Source organism: Vicia villosa, linkage group LG1, assembly GCF_029867415.1.
Source record: "Vicia villosa cultivar HV-30 ecotype Madison, WI linkage group LG1, Vvil1.0, whole genome shotgun sequence".
Lineage (NCBI taxonomy): Eukaryota > Viridiplantae > Streptophyta > Magnoliopsida > Fabales > Fabaceae > Vicia > Vicia villosa.
Window position 1 is genome coordinate 227,365,998 of NC_081180.1, and position 15,979 is coordinate 227,381,976.

Genomic DNA, 15,979 nt, shown 5'->3' on the forward strand with positions numbered 1-15,979 from the left:
TTCCTTGGGATTCAAATCAACCAAATTCTGATGGAACCTATGTTCATCAAACGAAGTATGTGAAAGAACTTCTGAAGAAGTTTAATCTTTCTGAAAGCAAAGAAGCCAAAACTCATATGCATCCAACATGTGTCCTAGGTAAGGATGAGGTAAGTAAGAAGGTAGATCAGAAGTTGTACAGAGGTATGATTGGATCTCTTCTATACCTAACTGCTTCTAGACCTGACATTCTCTTTAGTGTTTGTTTGTGTGCTAGATTCCAATCAGATCTGAAAGAATCTCATTTAACTGCGGTTAAGAGAATTCTGAGGTATCTGAAAGGTACTACTAATGTTGGTTTAGTTTACAGAAGATCCAAAGAATACAACTTAGTAGGATTTTGTGATGCTGACTATGCTGGAGATAGAATTGAAAGGAAGAGCACTTCTGGAAGTTGTCAATTTCTTGGAAGTCATCTGATCTCATGGTACAGCAAGAAGCAAGCTACTATTGCCCTCTCGACAACAGAAGCAGAATATGTTGCTGCTGCTGGTTGTAGCACACAAATGCTCTGGATGAGAAGTCAACTAGAAGATTAGCAGATATATGAGAGTAACATTCCTATCTTCTGTGATAATACTTCTGCTATATGTTTATCAAAGAATCCTATCTTACATTCAAAAGCTAAACATATTGAGATTAAACATCATTTCATAAGGGACTATGTTCAGAAGGGTGTTATATCTTTAAACTTTGTGGATACAGACCATCAATGGGCTGATATCTTTACAAAACCCCTTGCTGAAGATAGGTTTAAGTTCATTCTGAAGAATATCAGTATGGATTTATGCCCAGAATGAGAAGATGAGAAGATCTTATGTATGGTTAAGTTCTGAAATGTGATTGGATTAGTCTTTTATAAGAAGTTCTAATTTTATTCAATTAGAAGTAGTGATTCTGTTATTACTAACGTTTCATTGTCTAAGTTGACTCAGAATATCTTTAAAAGTAAAACAGTTGTAACTGGCTTTCCAGATGGCAAACACGTGTTCACTATTTCTGGAAAAGCATGCGTGCAGTTGAGGGGACGCCTACTTAGGTAACTGTGCTAATCACTTCTTTTGTCATAATTATCTCTCCTCACGTCACGTAACATTAAATGCTATTCATCATTTCAGTTTATTTCTTTTTCGTTTTATATTCTTCAAACGTTTCTTTTCCCTCTATTTATTTCTCTCTCTCTGTGCATTCATTGTCATCTTTGTTTGCTCTCTCTCTCTCTCTCTCTCTCTCTCTCTCTCTCTCTCTCTCTCTCTCTATCTGCATTTCACATAAGCCCTAGTTTATTCATCTTCAACCTAGCATTCACCATGAATCCGTTTTCAAGTTCCTCTCAACAAGCATTCAACAGACAAGAGGTTACTCCACTGAAAACTTGCTCCATTCCTCCATCAGAAATGGAAGGTTTGTGTAAATCTTCTGTGGACGCTGATGACTTGGGTACTCATGGTTTCAAACCAGATGCGAAGACGAAGGCTCAAGGGTGGTCGATCTATTTGAATAGAACAGTTGGAAGGATTGATTGGTTCCAGGTTGAGAAACAAATCTCGGGGATCGCTGACATTGATTTCAAGACAGATCTCTCAAGATTCCAAGAAGTCTCAAGTCAGATCTCTTCTGTGATGCTGTTATCAACATTTATCCAAAGGAAGAAGACTTTCTTGAGATATTGGATGAAGTTAAGCATCATGTTCTTGACTTCTATGTTAAGGGAAAGCCCCGTTTGAGACATTAGCTCTCTTCCTGTGAACTGTCTCTCATTTCCTCCTTGGATTCATGTATTCTCTTCCTGTAGAGCTTCTCGTCTGGATAGGCATGCAGAGTTTCAAGCTTTCATGGCTAGACAAACTGAGAACAACGCAGGGATTCATGATATGTTAGCTAAGATTATGTCTAAGCTAGGGTTGTAGTCCTTGAGTCCTTGTAGTTTTTCTTTGCTTTTTGCATCTGCTTTTTCTGCATACATCTTATGTAATCTTGTTTGTTCAATCAATGAAAAGTTATTCTGTCTGTTTCTTTTGTTTTTCATCTGAATCTTTTATGTTTTTGATGTTATGACAAAAAGGGGGAGAAAATGTGATAAATGATCTGATTAATATTATCAGTTACCGGGTAAAAAGGCCCCACATTACTAACAGAACTTGCAAAGTTCTATGCTTTAAGTTTTGTTGTTGCAGGAATTAAAGATTTTCTTTAAATGCTCAACATAAGAAGCAACAAGATGAGGAAAAGCAATTCTATAAAGAATCAAGCTCTTGGATTCCTGAAGCAAGCTGAGTGCTATAAAGCTTCAGAATCAGAAGCAAGAAGGAAGAATGTTCAGATATTCTGATGATAGAATATGATCTAAAACATTTTGTCTATTTGTACTGATACATATTATATGGCTCTGATACATATTATGTGTTATGAAACATATTCTATGTTCTGACTCATTCATGCTGACTTTTGTCGTTTAGTTTTGTTCTGTAACATTTCAGGATGTAGAGATGCTTTGATGATGCTCTGGTACATTCAACAATGTTCTGATACAATCTAGCATGAAGTGATGTAAGAAGAAATTCAAGCTCTGAAGCTGTCCGATGGAAGCAAGAATCAGAAGCTGTGAATGTTCTGAAGATCAAAGAAATTCAAGTTCTGAAGCTGTCCGATGGAAGCAGGAATCAGAAGCTCTGAATGTTCTGAGGATCTAAAGAAATTCAAGTTCTGAAGCTGTCCGATGGAAGCAGGAATCAGAAGCTGTGGATGTTCTGAAGATCAAAGAAATTCAAGTTCTGAAGCTGTCCTATGGAAGCAAGAATCAGAAGTCATGAATGTTCTGAAGATCAAGCATATGTGAACGTCTCTACTGAAATACTCAAGGAAGTCTTTTATTTATAAAATTCTTCTAGTATTAATTTCAGGGGGAGATTATTCATCTCGGGGGGAGATTGTTAATCTCAGGGGGAGACATATTCACATGCTTATGCTATAGCTATGTAATTGTCTTTAGTCGTCTGCTCTTTCTGATCGCAAATTCATATCATTTATATATGTTTTTGTCATCATCAAAAAGGGGGAGATTGTTAGAACAAGATTTGTTCTGATCAACATTCTTAGTTTTGATGATAACAAAGATATGAATTTTGTGTGAGATAATGTGGTACTCTAATACACTGCAATTTCCCTTTCAGGAAATATATAAAGAGTATGCGCAAATCAGCGCTCAGAAGCTTTGACTCAAGGGTTCAGCATGCAACATCAGAACATGGTCTGGCAAGACATCAGAAGATGGTCAAAGCAGAATCAGAACATGGGTCTATGGAAGCATCAGAAGAACTTGAGTTCAGAAGCAGAAGCACTGAAGTTCTCATGGTATCACACTCAGAAGCACTTCAAGGTCAGAAGACAAGAAGATGCTCTGCACCAAGCTGTTTGACTCTGATGATATTCAAACGTTGTATACACAAACATCAGATCAGAAGCAAGTACAAGATGGCAGGCTACGCTGACTGACAAAAGGAACGTTAGAAGCTATTAAAGGCAACGTCAGTAGACACAGCGTGAACAAGGCTCGAGGTAGTTGACAAAAGAGTGAAACATTAAATGCAATGCTGTACGGAATACGCAAAGCATTAAATGCTCCCAACGGTCATCTTCTCAAGTGCCTATAAGTATGAAGTTCTGATGAGAAGCAAGGTTACCAATTCTGAACGAACCTATTCTGAAAAACTTGCTGAAACGCTGTTCAACTCAAAGCTCTCAAACTTCATCTTCATCAAAGCTCACTACATTGCTGTTGTAATATATTAGTGAGATTAAGCTTAAACGTTAAGAGAAATATCACTGTTGTGATTATAGATTTTCAGAAGCAATTGTAATACTCTTAGAATTGATTACATTAATTTGTAAGTAACTAGAGTGATCAAGTGTTGATCAGGATACTCTAGGAAGTCTTAGCTTGTGCCTAAGCAGTTGTAATTAGAGTGATCACGTGGTGGTCAGGGTACTCTAAGAAAGTCTTAGCTTGTGTCTAAGCATTTGTTCCTAGAGTGATCAGGTTGTGATCAGGATACTCTAGAAGACTTAGTCGTGGGCTAAGTGGAAAACCATTGTAATCTGTTGCGATTAGTGGATTAAATCCTCAGGTGAGGTAAATCACTCCGTGGGGGTGGACTGGAGTAGTTTAGTTAACAACGAACCAGGATAAAAATAACTGTGCAATTTGTTTTTATCATTCAAGTTTTTAGACTACACTTATTCAAACCCCCCCTTTCTAAGTGTTTTTCTATCCTTCATGATATTGTCACTTTTTGCACAAATTTTCAAACTATATTTGGCACATAAGAGCATGATTATCTGTGGTTGCTTAACAATATAAGGCTACCCAATGTCGGAAAATAATAGTATTTAATTGTAATTGATCTGATATCAATAAACCACTGTTGTCTTCTGCAGCACTGTGGCTTTAGCAGGTTTTGACAAACTTTTTCCCTTTTAACCAATCACAAATTGAATTGAAGTATATTGTAGTATTAGTGAAATCCAATTTAAAATTTTAATTGAGTGGTATGAATATTTAAAAGTTGTATTTTAATCAATTAAATAATTGAAAGTTATAAAATAATACAATATATTGAGTGGGGTTCATTTATACCACCAAATTGAATGGTATGGAAGTGAATGCTCTAATATCCATATGAAATAACACAAAACCTTGATGATAGTAATTGACACAAGTGGTACAATTTGCAAACCCCACATTTCAACATATTCAACATAGCAAGATTGATGTTCCAAACAACATATTTCATAACAGAATTTCACCATAACACACAAGTTTGATGTTCCATAAAAAAAAAACATACGTTTGATATTACATGAGATTGATGTTCCAAATAAAATACGACATAAGTTAAATATTACATTAAGATTGATGTCTAAAATAAAAGAGTACATAATAAACTAAAAATCACATATTTCATAACGAAAATTTACTGAGTCAAAGATTGCAGGACTCCTTAGTTATACATGGCGACCTAACATATTGTGTGGTTTTACCGTTATACCATTGTCTAAAATTATCGAATTTCAAAAAATGAGTTTTTATCGAAAAATTTCAAAACTATATCGAAAATTTTGAAGAAATACTGAAAAATTTTAAAATTTCTGATAAAAAATCAGAACTTTCATTAGTTTTTATCGAAAATTTCAAAATTTCAGATAAAAAACTCTTGAAATTTTTATCAAAAATTTTGAAATGTATGAGTTTTAATTGAAAATTTTTGGTAAAAGCTCATTAAATTTTTTACTAAAAATTTGAAATGTATGAGTTTTTTTATCAGAAATTTCAAATTTCTAATAAAAACTCTTCATTTATTATAAAAAAATTTAAAATGTACGTTTTTATCGAAAAATTCAAAAAATTGTGATGAAATTCATACCGAAATTTTGGTTTGTTTCTGAAAATTTTAAATAAAACCTCCAAAAATTTCGTTCGCACTTTTTAACTCAAATTTGTGAAAATGTAAGTATATTTAAATTGACAGTTATATTCTCTTAATTTCAATTTAGTTGTTGATAAAAAAAATTTAATCCTACCCAAGATCTAAACTTTTAAAATATAGAGAGTAAAATGATGAGAGAATTACAAAACAATTATTTATAAATATTATTGCAAAACTATTGTTAAAACGATAAAGAAAATATATATTAAAGTTGTGATTACAAAAATAAAAATTATTTGAACGCATATAATAGACAATTTTTTAGCATTCAATCTTAACCCTGTGAAATAATAAGTTGGACATTTGAGTTTATCTCCTCGATTATTTAATAATTTATATGTGTATCACGTTTGTCTGAATATTTGTTTATAATGAGATTGTCGTTTGTGCTACCAATATAAAATTATAAATGATAGATTTATATTGAAATCTGACAACTCTATATAAAAAACTAAATTTCTCCACTAAATCATAAACTCCGACTTGCATATTCAAAATATTATAAAAGTTAACAATTTCCATGTAATTTTTAACATGTACTATATATAATAATAATAAAAAAGTGAATTATGAAATAAGTGACCTCATAACGATTAATAAATATTGTAGATATCTCGACTCTATAAAAATAGTTCAAGAAACAATAAAAGCAAAGCTCTCACTTAAAAATGTAATAAAAAATTCAATACTTAAATTCTAATATTTGATAAATTGAATCTTCAAAGCAACACATATATCATTATAATCTTTCTTATATCAGTTCTAACATTTTTTATAACTTAATAACTTGTAAGTTGTTGAGTAAAAAAAAAAAAAACTTGTATGCTGTATCTAACATTCTAACTTCTAAGTCCAGATAATCCTTACATTTAAACTTTAAAATGTTTGTAACACGCTGAATTTTAATTAAAAAAAAAAATATTAACAATTGTACTTAATTTTGAGTACATGTTAAAAATCATATTTAGAAATATTTTCAGAAAAATCAAATACTTTATTTAATACCTTAAAAATATAAAATTTATATAAATCAATGATTAGGACACCTATAGGCAAGATCAAATACTAATAAATAAATCGGATAAATAAGAGCTGTCAATCAAAATCAAACAAAAAAAATACAAACTACCCTTGCAACAAATTCCAAGACCTTTCTTTACACAACTGAATGGTTGTCATAAAAACAAACCACCGGCCAAAATCAGAATTGACCAAATAATTGCCAAATTCCACAGCTGAATTCAGCTAAAAAATAACACTGCTATCCCCTGATCATTTGAATTTGCATATCTATATACCCCAGCAGCATTAATCACAGAAACACACTACTATAGTACTACTACTAGTCTACTAGTATGCAACACACATGGATGGATGGAACCTGTAATTAAACATGGGACCATCAAGGACAGTGCCTTCCTAACCACCTCATTAACTCACTTCTTATAGCTGTAGCCAGCACATATCAGAGGTATAAATTTTTCATGCATATGGCAGTCAAAGAATTTATACTGGTAACATGCAAAATATTATCAGGGCTTGAGCATGGTTTAACTGTAGATTCGAAATGTAGGGACGGTTTTCTAACATGAAAATTGAATTGTCTGATATTAGTACTATGGCGAGATTTATTAATAGTCAGAACTTCAGAATATCACACTTTGAATGTAAGAGATATTAATGAAATCGAAGTCGCGAATTTGAATTGAGTAGAGGAGGGAAAGGACTTGATTTCGTGGATCGACTTTACATAGTAACAAACATCAACTTGTCATGATTCTATTTTCGACCCTTCTAAAATAAATTCTCAGATCATTTCTTTGAACAATTTCTGTGAAGAAAAATCATGAGTGGAAAACATAGAGAGGAGGAAAAGCTTAGTTAGAATTTCACAAGAATGTAGCAAAATTAAGCAACGCTTCCATGATCTGACCCGTCATCGTAGTAATAAGGGGACAACTTTCCGGCTTTTTGGGAGGACTTTGATTGGCTTTCTGGGCCTACTTCTTGTAGCATTTTCACCACTCTTCTCATTCCGGGCCGGTTGATTGGAAGAGGACTAGTGCACATTAGGCCAATGTTGAGGACCTTGCAAATTTCTTCTTTGAAGAAAGAATCGAGCCTTGAGTCAAGCACGTGGTCGATGCCTTTCTGATCTAACGTGTTGCATGCCCACATAACCAAGTCTTTTTCTCCGAATTCAGGATCTACGGGCTTCCTTCCCGTGACTAACTCGAGGATAACAACACCGAAACTATATGTGTCGCTCTTCTCGTTCACTCTAAGCGTGTATGCATATTCTGCAAAAGGTTACAATCATGTCAAACTAAAGTTCCTAATAGTTCTCGAATTAATCTAATAATGATCAACAAATTCAGTGATTATGAGTTAAGCATAAGTAGTATAGTACCACAATAAGATTAAACCTGAAGAAAAAATAGAATGAATAGCGTGAAATTTCGGCTAACCTGGAGCAATATAACCACAAGAACCAGCTATGACGGACATGGATTTAGTTCCTTTCCCATTGGATTCAACCGCCTTAGCTAACCCGAAATCTGCAACCTTTGCACTAAAGTCTTCATCCAACAAGATGTTATTCGATTTCACGTCTCTATGGACTATCGGCGGAACACAATCATGATGCAGATAAGAGAGGCCTTCTGCAGAATCAAGAGCTATCTTATACCTAGTCGGCCAATCCAACAACCCTCCTTTATTGCTATGCAGCAAATCACCAAGACTACCGTTCGGCATATACTCGTAAACCAATAGCTTGCAATCCCTCGTGGTACAACAACACCATAGTTTGACAATGTTCTTGTGCCTAATCTTGCCCAAAGTTTCAACCTCCGCGTCAAAAGCATTATCTTGGAATTGTTTCTTTTCAGTATCACCACTCTCCGTCTCCATTTGAACTCCTCCCCATATCTTCTTCACTGCAACAGCTTCACCGTTGCGAAGCACAACCTTGTAGACTTTCCCGGACGATCCGCTTCCAATGACATTATCTTCATCAAGACAATTCAAGACCTCATCTTCACCGAAACCCAATTTATGAAACGACATCAACGTCCATTTGGTTTTATCGATAGATCTCGCCTTCTTAATATTCTTGTACTTGAAGTAGAACCAAACCACACCAAAGACAAAAACCAGAGCCGCAACTATGAAAATAGCTCTAAGCAGCCAAACAAAATCAGCACTCTTACTCTCCCCTTTGGCATCACACAAACCTTTCAAATCTCCGCACAAACCAGGATTACCGATAAAACTATCCCTATACATATCCTTAGCCATAAGAGGTGGAATCTCTCCCGAAAGCACATTGTAAGACAAATTCAGCTGATTGAGCTTCAAATTCTGCAAACTCATCGGAACATTTCCCAAAAACCGATTACTGGAAAGATCAAGAAAGTTAAGCACAGACATACTCCCAATTTTCTCAGGAATTTCCCCACCAATCTCGTTATTCGCCAAATTCAACTCGTTGAGTTTCTTAAGCGATGGAATTCCTTCTGGAAGCTCACCAGAGATCTTATTATTGTGAAGATCAAGAATCCCAAGCTGGGAGAGATTCACAATACTCTCCGGCAACGAATAGTTGAACCGGTTATTACCACCGGAAAACTCCTGAAGATTTTCCAACCTCCCAATCTCTTCAGGAATCGCACCAGAGAAATTATTATTCGATAAAATCAACAAAGACAGATTCCCAGCTCCACCAATAGTCTTACCAATCGAACCCGAAAACGAGTTGTCAACAAGTTCAAGAAGATAAACATGCGGCAGCCCCCAAAAACCCGCCGGAACTTCACCGGACAACTTATTAAAACCTAACCTAACACGCGCCAAACTTCTACAACCACCCAAACTTGCCGGAATCTCTCCGGAGAACGAATTATGTATCATCAGTAACTCCTCCAACGCGCCGCGCTCACACAAACTCTTCGGAATCTTACCGGAGAATGAATTATTCGAAACATCAAACCATATCAACGGACCATTCTTCCCGAGATTCTCCGGCAACTCACCGGATAAAAAGTTCGTAAAAATCTTGAACTCATAAAGATTAGGAGATTCAGCTATACTCACCGGCAACTCTCCGGTAAACCGATTTTCATAGAGATTCAAACTCTCAAGCGGTAACCGGCATAACTCATCCGGAATAACACCACCAATACTATTCATAGCAACATCAATCAGCCGCAACGAAGTCAGGTTCGACATTCCGGACGGTAACTCACCGGACAACGAGTTATTATAAAGCTCAATCTGCTTCAAACTCGTCATCAAAGAAAGCGAACTCGGAATAGAACCTTGAAGATTATTCATGGAAAGATCAAGCACAGAGAGTCTCTTCAAATTCCCGAATGAGTGAGGAATAACACCGACGAGATTACACGAACTGAGCCAGAGAATCTCGAGGTTGGTTAGGTTTCCGATCTCCGGCGGAATCTGAGACGGTAGAAACGGATTATAGGAGAGATTCAGAGTTTTGAGAGTGGTGATGTTTCCTAACGAAGCGGGAATGGAAGATTCTAGAAGATTGTAAACGAGAGAGATGACTTCGAGTTTCTGGAATGTTCCGAAGGAGTTTGGGATTGGGCCGGAGAAGTTGTTAGCCGTTAAGTCGAGATAACGGAGGTTAGTGAGGAGAGGGAGGGTTTGTGGGAGTGTGCCAGTGAGGAGGTTTTGAGAGAGGTCTAAGTGAGAGAGGGAGGTGCAAAGAGAAATGTCTGGAGGGAGTGTTTGGTTGATGGAGTTGTTGGTGAGAATGAGAGTGGTGAGGTTGGTTAAACGACAGAGGATTGAGGTTGGTAGTGGACCGGCGAGGTTGAAGTTGGAGAGGTTGATTTGAGTAACGGTGGTGGTGGTGGTTGTTTGGTGGCAGGTTATGCCGGACCAGTTACACGGTGTTTGGTCGCGGTTGTTCCATGAGGAGAGAGAAGAGTCGGGATCGTCTACGGAGAGCTTGAATTGGTACAGGTAGAGACCTTCTTGGTTGAGAGAGAAAACTGGTTGAACTTGAAGGAAGATGAAGAAGAGAAAAGGAAACAGAAACAGAAGAGACATTGTTGTTGGAAGATGAAGAAGAGAAACAAACAGTGTGTGTTGTGTTTTTGTTAATGGTTTTGTTGTTGTTTGTTTTGTTTGTCCATACTCAAACCATGGTAGTGGTGATTCTGGTTGAGGTGTGTGTTGTTTGAGTATAAAAGGTGTGTGAGATGATTTGATGGTGTGCGACAGTGGTATTGGTATTATACATCATTTAATTTCTTTTGTCTGGTTAAACAACAGAGTTTGAGACAAAATAAACAGGTTTGACTAGTTATTGAAAATGGATTTTGATAAGTTGTGATGTAAAGGTACATGTAACTGTTTCTAATTAATATATCATTGAAAAATAGTAATTGTAGTATCTTATAGTATTAATAATTGTGGAGATAAATGTGAAAGAATGATAGTATTTGGAAAATTTGTTAGAAGCTCATAAGTCATATAATAAAAGATGGAGCTTTTTTCTTCATTTTTTTTTGGAATATAACTTTAATGAAAACTAACTACTCTGTATTTAGTTTCATTATTAATAAATATGTCCTCTGCTTCGGTAGATGCACATCTGAAAGTATATTTTTTTGTCAAAAATTGAATTTTTTCGTATGTGCATCTACCAAGGTATTTTAAAGTAGTGAACGTTGGGGAAAATGGCAAATTAATTCAGTTTAGGTAATACTTCGTAGGTACATCTACGGAATGACTTAGTGCCAGAATATTTCGTAGATGCACTTACGGAAGTATCTGATATATTTTGAGTCAGCATGATCACTCTCCCATTGTTAAATTTCTTCTTCAACATTCAGCTCTCCACATCCTAAAAACCCTACGTCATCAATATCATTTTTCACTCCAAAACTCCAACTTTTTGGTGCAACAATTCAAATGGAGCAAGAGAAGACTCAATTTCAGGTAAATAATCATCTTTGTCCATTGCATTGCTCACATTATGCTTCAATTTGCTGTCAAAAAAAGTAACGTTGCTTCCGTAGGTACATCTACAGAACGTTTTAAAGATGAACACATTCTGGATGTGCATCTACGGAACGTGTATGTACTATTTTTTAGCGGTATTGTGATTTTGTGTTATTTGTGTTATTGTTTACAAATAGGTATGGTGCACCCCGATAATATCTCAAGAGAATTAGTTCCTTCAGTTGATGTTTCACCGAAGGTTGAAGGGGTATTCGTAAAGACGGTTGATGTCGGCGCTGACTTTAATAACAAGCAAGAGTTTGAAGATCGTGATAGCATGCTCACATGGATTTGTAGGAATGTAACTAACCTTGGTTTTGGTGCGGTAATAGGAAGATCGGATAATGGTACGACAAGAAGAAACGCGTTCGTAACAATGTTGTGCGAAAGAAGCGGGAAATACCATCCTTCTCTAAGGAAGTTTAAAAAAGACAACACGGGTACTAAAAAATGCGAGTGTCTATTTAAAATTCATGGTTACATGTTGGCTAGCAAGAAGTGAAATTTTAATGTTATTTGTGGCTTGCATGACTTGTGCGCAAAATTAAAAGGTCATCCTAGTGTATGTCGGCTCAATCTGGAAGAGAAGACATGTATTAGTGACATGTCCTTGAATCTTGTCCTACCAAAAAATATACTTGCCACATTGAAACGGAAGGAACCTGACAACATATCAGATATAAGGCAGGTGTATAACATCCGGTAACGCAATAATAAGGGGGTTAGGGGAGATAGAAGTGAGATGCAACAACTGTTGAAATTGTTGGATGCTAACAAATACTTGTTCTGGTACAGAACCTGCGATGATGGGGTTACCGTCCGAGATATTTTTTGGACTCATCGAGATTCAATAAAGTTATTCAACACATTCCCGAAAGTTCTCTTTCTCGATTCTACCTACAAGACCAAAAAGTATATACTACCGTTATTTGAGATGGTAGGTGTTACATCCACCGAGAAGACATACGCCGTTGGTTTTGCTTTTTTGGAGTGTGAAAAGAGGATAATTTTAGGTGGACATTAAAGGTGTGTCGGTCACTTTTAAAAGAACAAGTCGAGATGCCTAAGGCGATTGTTACGGACTGCGATACCGCGTTGATGAATGTGGTGGCAAGGGTATTTCCTTCTTATAATGCATTACTTTGTCGATATCACATAACATGTAATGTGAGAAGTAAGGTTAAGCCCGCGGTAAGGACGAAACAAGTAGAGACCGAAGGTGGAAAATCGATGAAGCCCGGTGTGATTGTTGAACAAATAACGAATGCATGAAGTCATATTGTAAATTCTTAGAAAAAAGAATTATAAGCCGATTCCGTCATTCAATTTCGGAAAGTGTGTGAAAAGTATCCTGATTTATTGAAATATGTTGAAAGCACCATTCTTGATAAGGTGAAGGAGAAGGTTGTTTGTGCGTGGGCTGATAATGTCCGACATCTTGGGAATATAATCACCAACAGAGTTGAGTCGGCACATGCTAGTCTGAAAAATTGGTTGGTTAATAGCAAAGGTGACTTATGTCGAGATTGGGATTTCATAAATATCATGATTAAAAACCAACACAATGAGATACAAACCATATTTGATCGGAGTATTACGATGTTGGAACATCGATTCAAGGACAACATACTTTATTCTCAATTGATCGACAATGTGTCTCCGACCGGGTTGAACTATATTTTTCACGAGGCTAAACAAGGTGAAGTTGTAGGTCCCGATAGTGTAAAGTGTGGTTGTACTTTTTCTAAAACGTGTGGTCTCCCGTGTGCGTGTGTTATTGCTAAAAAGATAAAACTAGGTGAGGCAATAAGAATGGACGAAGTTATCCTACATTGGAAAAGACTTAGTTTTAATGATGATGGTTGCATCGAAGACGAAAAATAGAATATCTATATTACTTTCGAATTGGAAGCGATACAAGAGAGGTTTTCGAAAGCCGATGACAACATGAAACTCCACATCAAAGAACAATTGCGAAAGATCCCGAAACAACTGACGTGAAACCTCCTTCTCAACCGGTTGAAACAAAGGGTGTACCGAAGGAATTGAAGCCTACATTGAATGACCACTCAACTACACGGGTTCCTTCGTGTTGTGAACACGTCGATAAACTTTTTCCTGACTCACCGACTCCAATATCTCAAAAATCTTAAACAAGTTCAAACAAAGGAGCTTGCATAAACAAACCTCATTCGACACCTATTTCCCCAAAAATTCCAATCACCGAAGAGATGCCTATTCCGCCGAAAATTCCATTCATCGATGAGATGCTAGTTTTTATGCACAAATACATCGAACGGATCGTCAACGTTGCGAGGGATGGTAATTGCAGTTACTTGGCCATCTCGGTGTTGTTTGGTAATGAAGAGGATAGTCATACGCTTGTCTGTCATTAACTTATCCAAGAGTTGAAGATGCATAAAGACTCGTACACACAAATATATGGTGACGAAGTTAAATTTGAAGAGGTTAACGAGGCTCTTGGTCCTTGGTTGGGCGCTTACGCACCGATGTCAAAATGGATGAAATTCTCAGAAATGAGACATCTTATTGCATGGGCATATGATAGGTGTGCATTGACTTGACGTGTTATGGTTTTTCGGAAACATTTTTCCACCTCCGCACCGCACTACAATGTTTTAAAAACCAGATCGGTCATCAAACCGGTGAGGGTACTGGGTCACTGGTTCATTGGTTAACCACTGGGTCACTGGTCGAATTGCATGACTAAATCAGATTAAATCGGATAACTCGGTTGAATAAACCAGTCTCTATTGCAATACTATATATTTATTAAATCGGTTGAATCGGATGACTCAGTCTTTAAAAAAATCACAACACCTACAAAATTTTAAAATTTCATAAGGTCATAATTTTACATGTTTATTCTTTACATTCAAATTCTAAATATAATCATCAATCACAACAAAAATAATACAAAATATAAATTTTAAATTTTAAATCAGGTCTAATTACAAACAGAGGAAAAGTTATTCCAAATAAGGTTTCAATAAAGTCTAATTATATTTTAATTTTATTTTTTTACAATCATGAAAACGACGTCGTTTTGTGCAAAAAAAAAGCATGCATATGAACCACGGGTTCACCGGTTTTTCCCGATTTTGATCAGTTTTGGCTGGTTCTCATTGGTTCAATATCATACCCGATCCAGCAATCACCAGACCGGTGATCCTTTTTTTAAAACATTGTCTCACCACCTACAAATCAAAATGATCTCATCATGTGTATTGGATGACTTTCAAAATTGAGTCACTTTGTGCAAGTTTACTTGAAACCGGGATACCCCATACCACTTACGTCACCGGAATGAGCACTTCATCATTCCAAAGATGTTGAGACATGGACGAACCTTTTTGTTGATAGGATGCATGAATTCGAAAGATTAAACAACATCGAGAAGGAAGCGAATAAGGAAAAGTCAAAATAGAACCACCAATAGATTTAGTCGACGATAGTTCTTTTGATGTGTTTTATAGTTTCAAAGTGTAATGTATGCACTCTTTAACATTGCAATATAATCATTTTTTTCAATTATAAATTCTAATGGAAGGTTATTTGGTGTTTATGTCTTTTTAAATTCTAGACTGCATTATAATTCTATTATGCTAAATAAACTAACAGGGAAATTTCCGTAGATGTATCTACAGAAGGATTAAAATTTGCAAATTATAGGTATTCTCCGTAGATATACCTACAAAACCAAAATATTTGTGTTCCTTCCATGGATGTACCTACGGAACATTCTGTGGTCCATATTCACTTAGGTTTTCTATAAATTTTGGGTTTCAAATGTTGTATATCACACAAACACAAAAATGTATCAATTTGAGTACAATTCGTTGGTATGCCGCAAGTGTCTCCTACTCCGACTGTAGAACACTCGGGCGGACGTTCAAACTAGACAAGTACACCTCGCTCGACGTTATTTGACGAAATTCACTACCACCTACCTTACAATGACAAACGGAAGGTTGTGAAGCTCGAGTATCATTCACCTTCATTTGACAATGGAGAGAACTTCGTTTACAACAACATTGAGCTCAAGAACCGAGAGGATGTTTTGGCGATGTGGCAAACGTATTTCAATCGAAGAGAAAATCTCGCTCGAGTTCATAGTGAAAATGCAAAGAATGGTCGAGCAAATCTTAGAGATGTGCAAGCGTCCATCGGGCTATTGAGATGTAATATTTAATTTGTTGTTGAAATTATCGATGTAATGCTGATTTTAATCTATGAATGTTGTTTTTTATTCCCCCTTGCAATGTTGATTTTCTTGTTTTCTGTGTTTGGATTATTCCGTAGATATGCATACGGAAGTTTTCTGTATATACATTTACGGAACATTTCCACGCAAATATAAAAAAAAAGGTAATTTCGAAGGTAAATCTACAGAAGTAGAG

At 36.0% G+C, this 15,979-nt stretch overlaps 1 protein-coding gene across 1 annotated transcript; it reads right to left on the bottom strand.

The window, feature by feature from the left end:
* Nucleotides 1-7,206: 7,206 nt before the first annotated feature.
* LOC131644936 (receptor-like protein kinase HSL1) lies at nt 7,207-10,831 on the bottom strand. The gene is made up of 2 exons (XM_058915558.1): nt 7,994-10,831; nt 7,207-7,825 (listed from the first exon to the last, which is right to left on the bottom strand). The coding sequence occupies exons 1-2, from the start codon at nt 10,599-10,601 to the stop codon at nt 7,434-7,436; spliced, it is 3,000 nt and encodes a 999-aa protein (XP_058771541.1). The 5' UTR covers nt 10,602-10,831; the 3' UTR covers nt 7,207-7,433.
* Nucleotides 10,832-15,979: the final 5,148 nt, after the last annotated feature.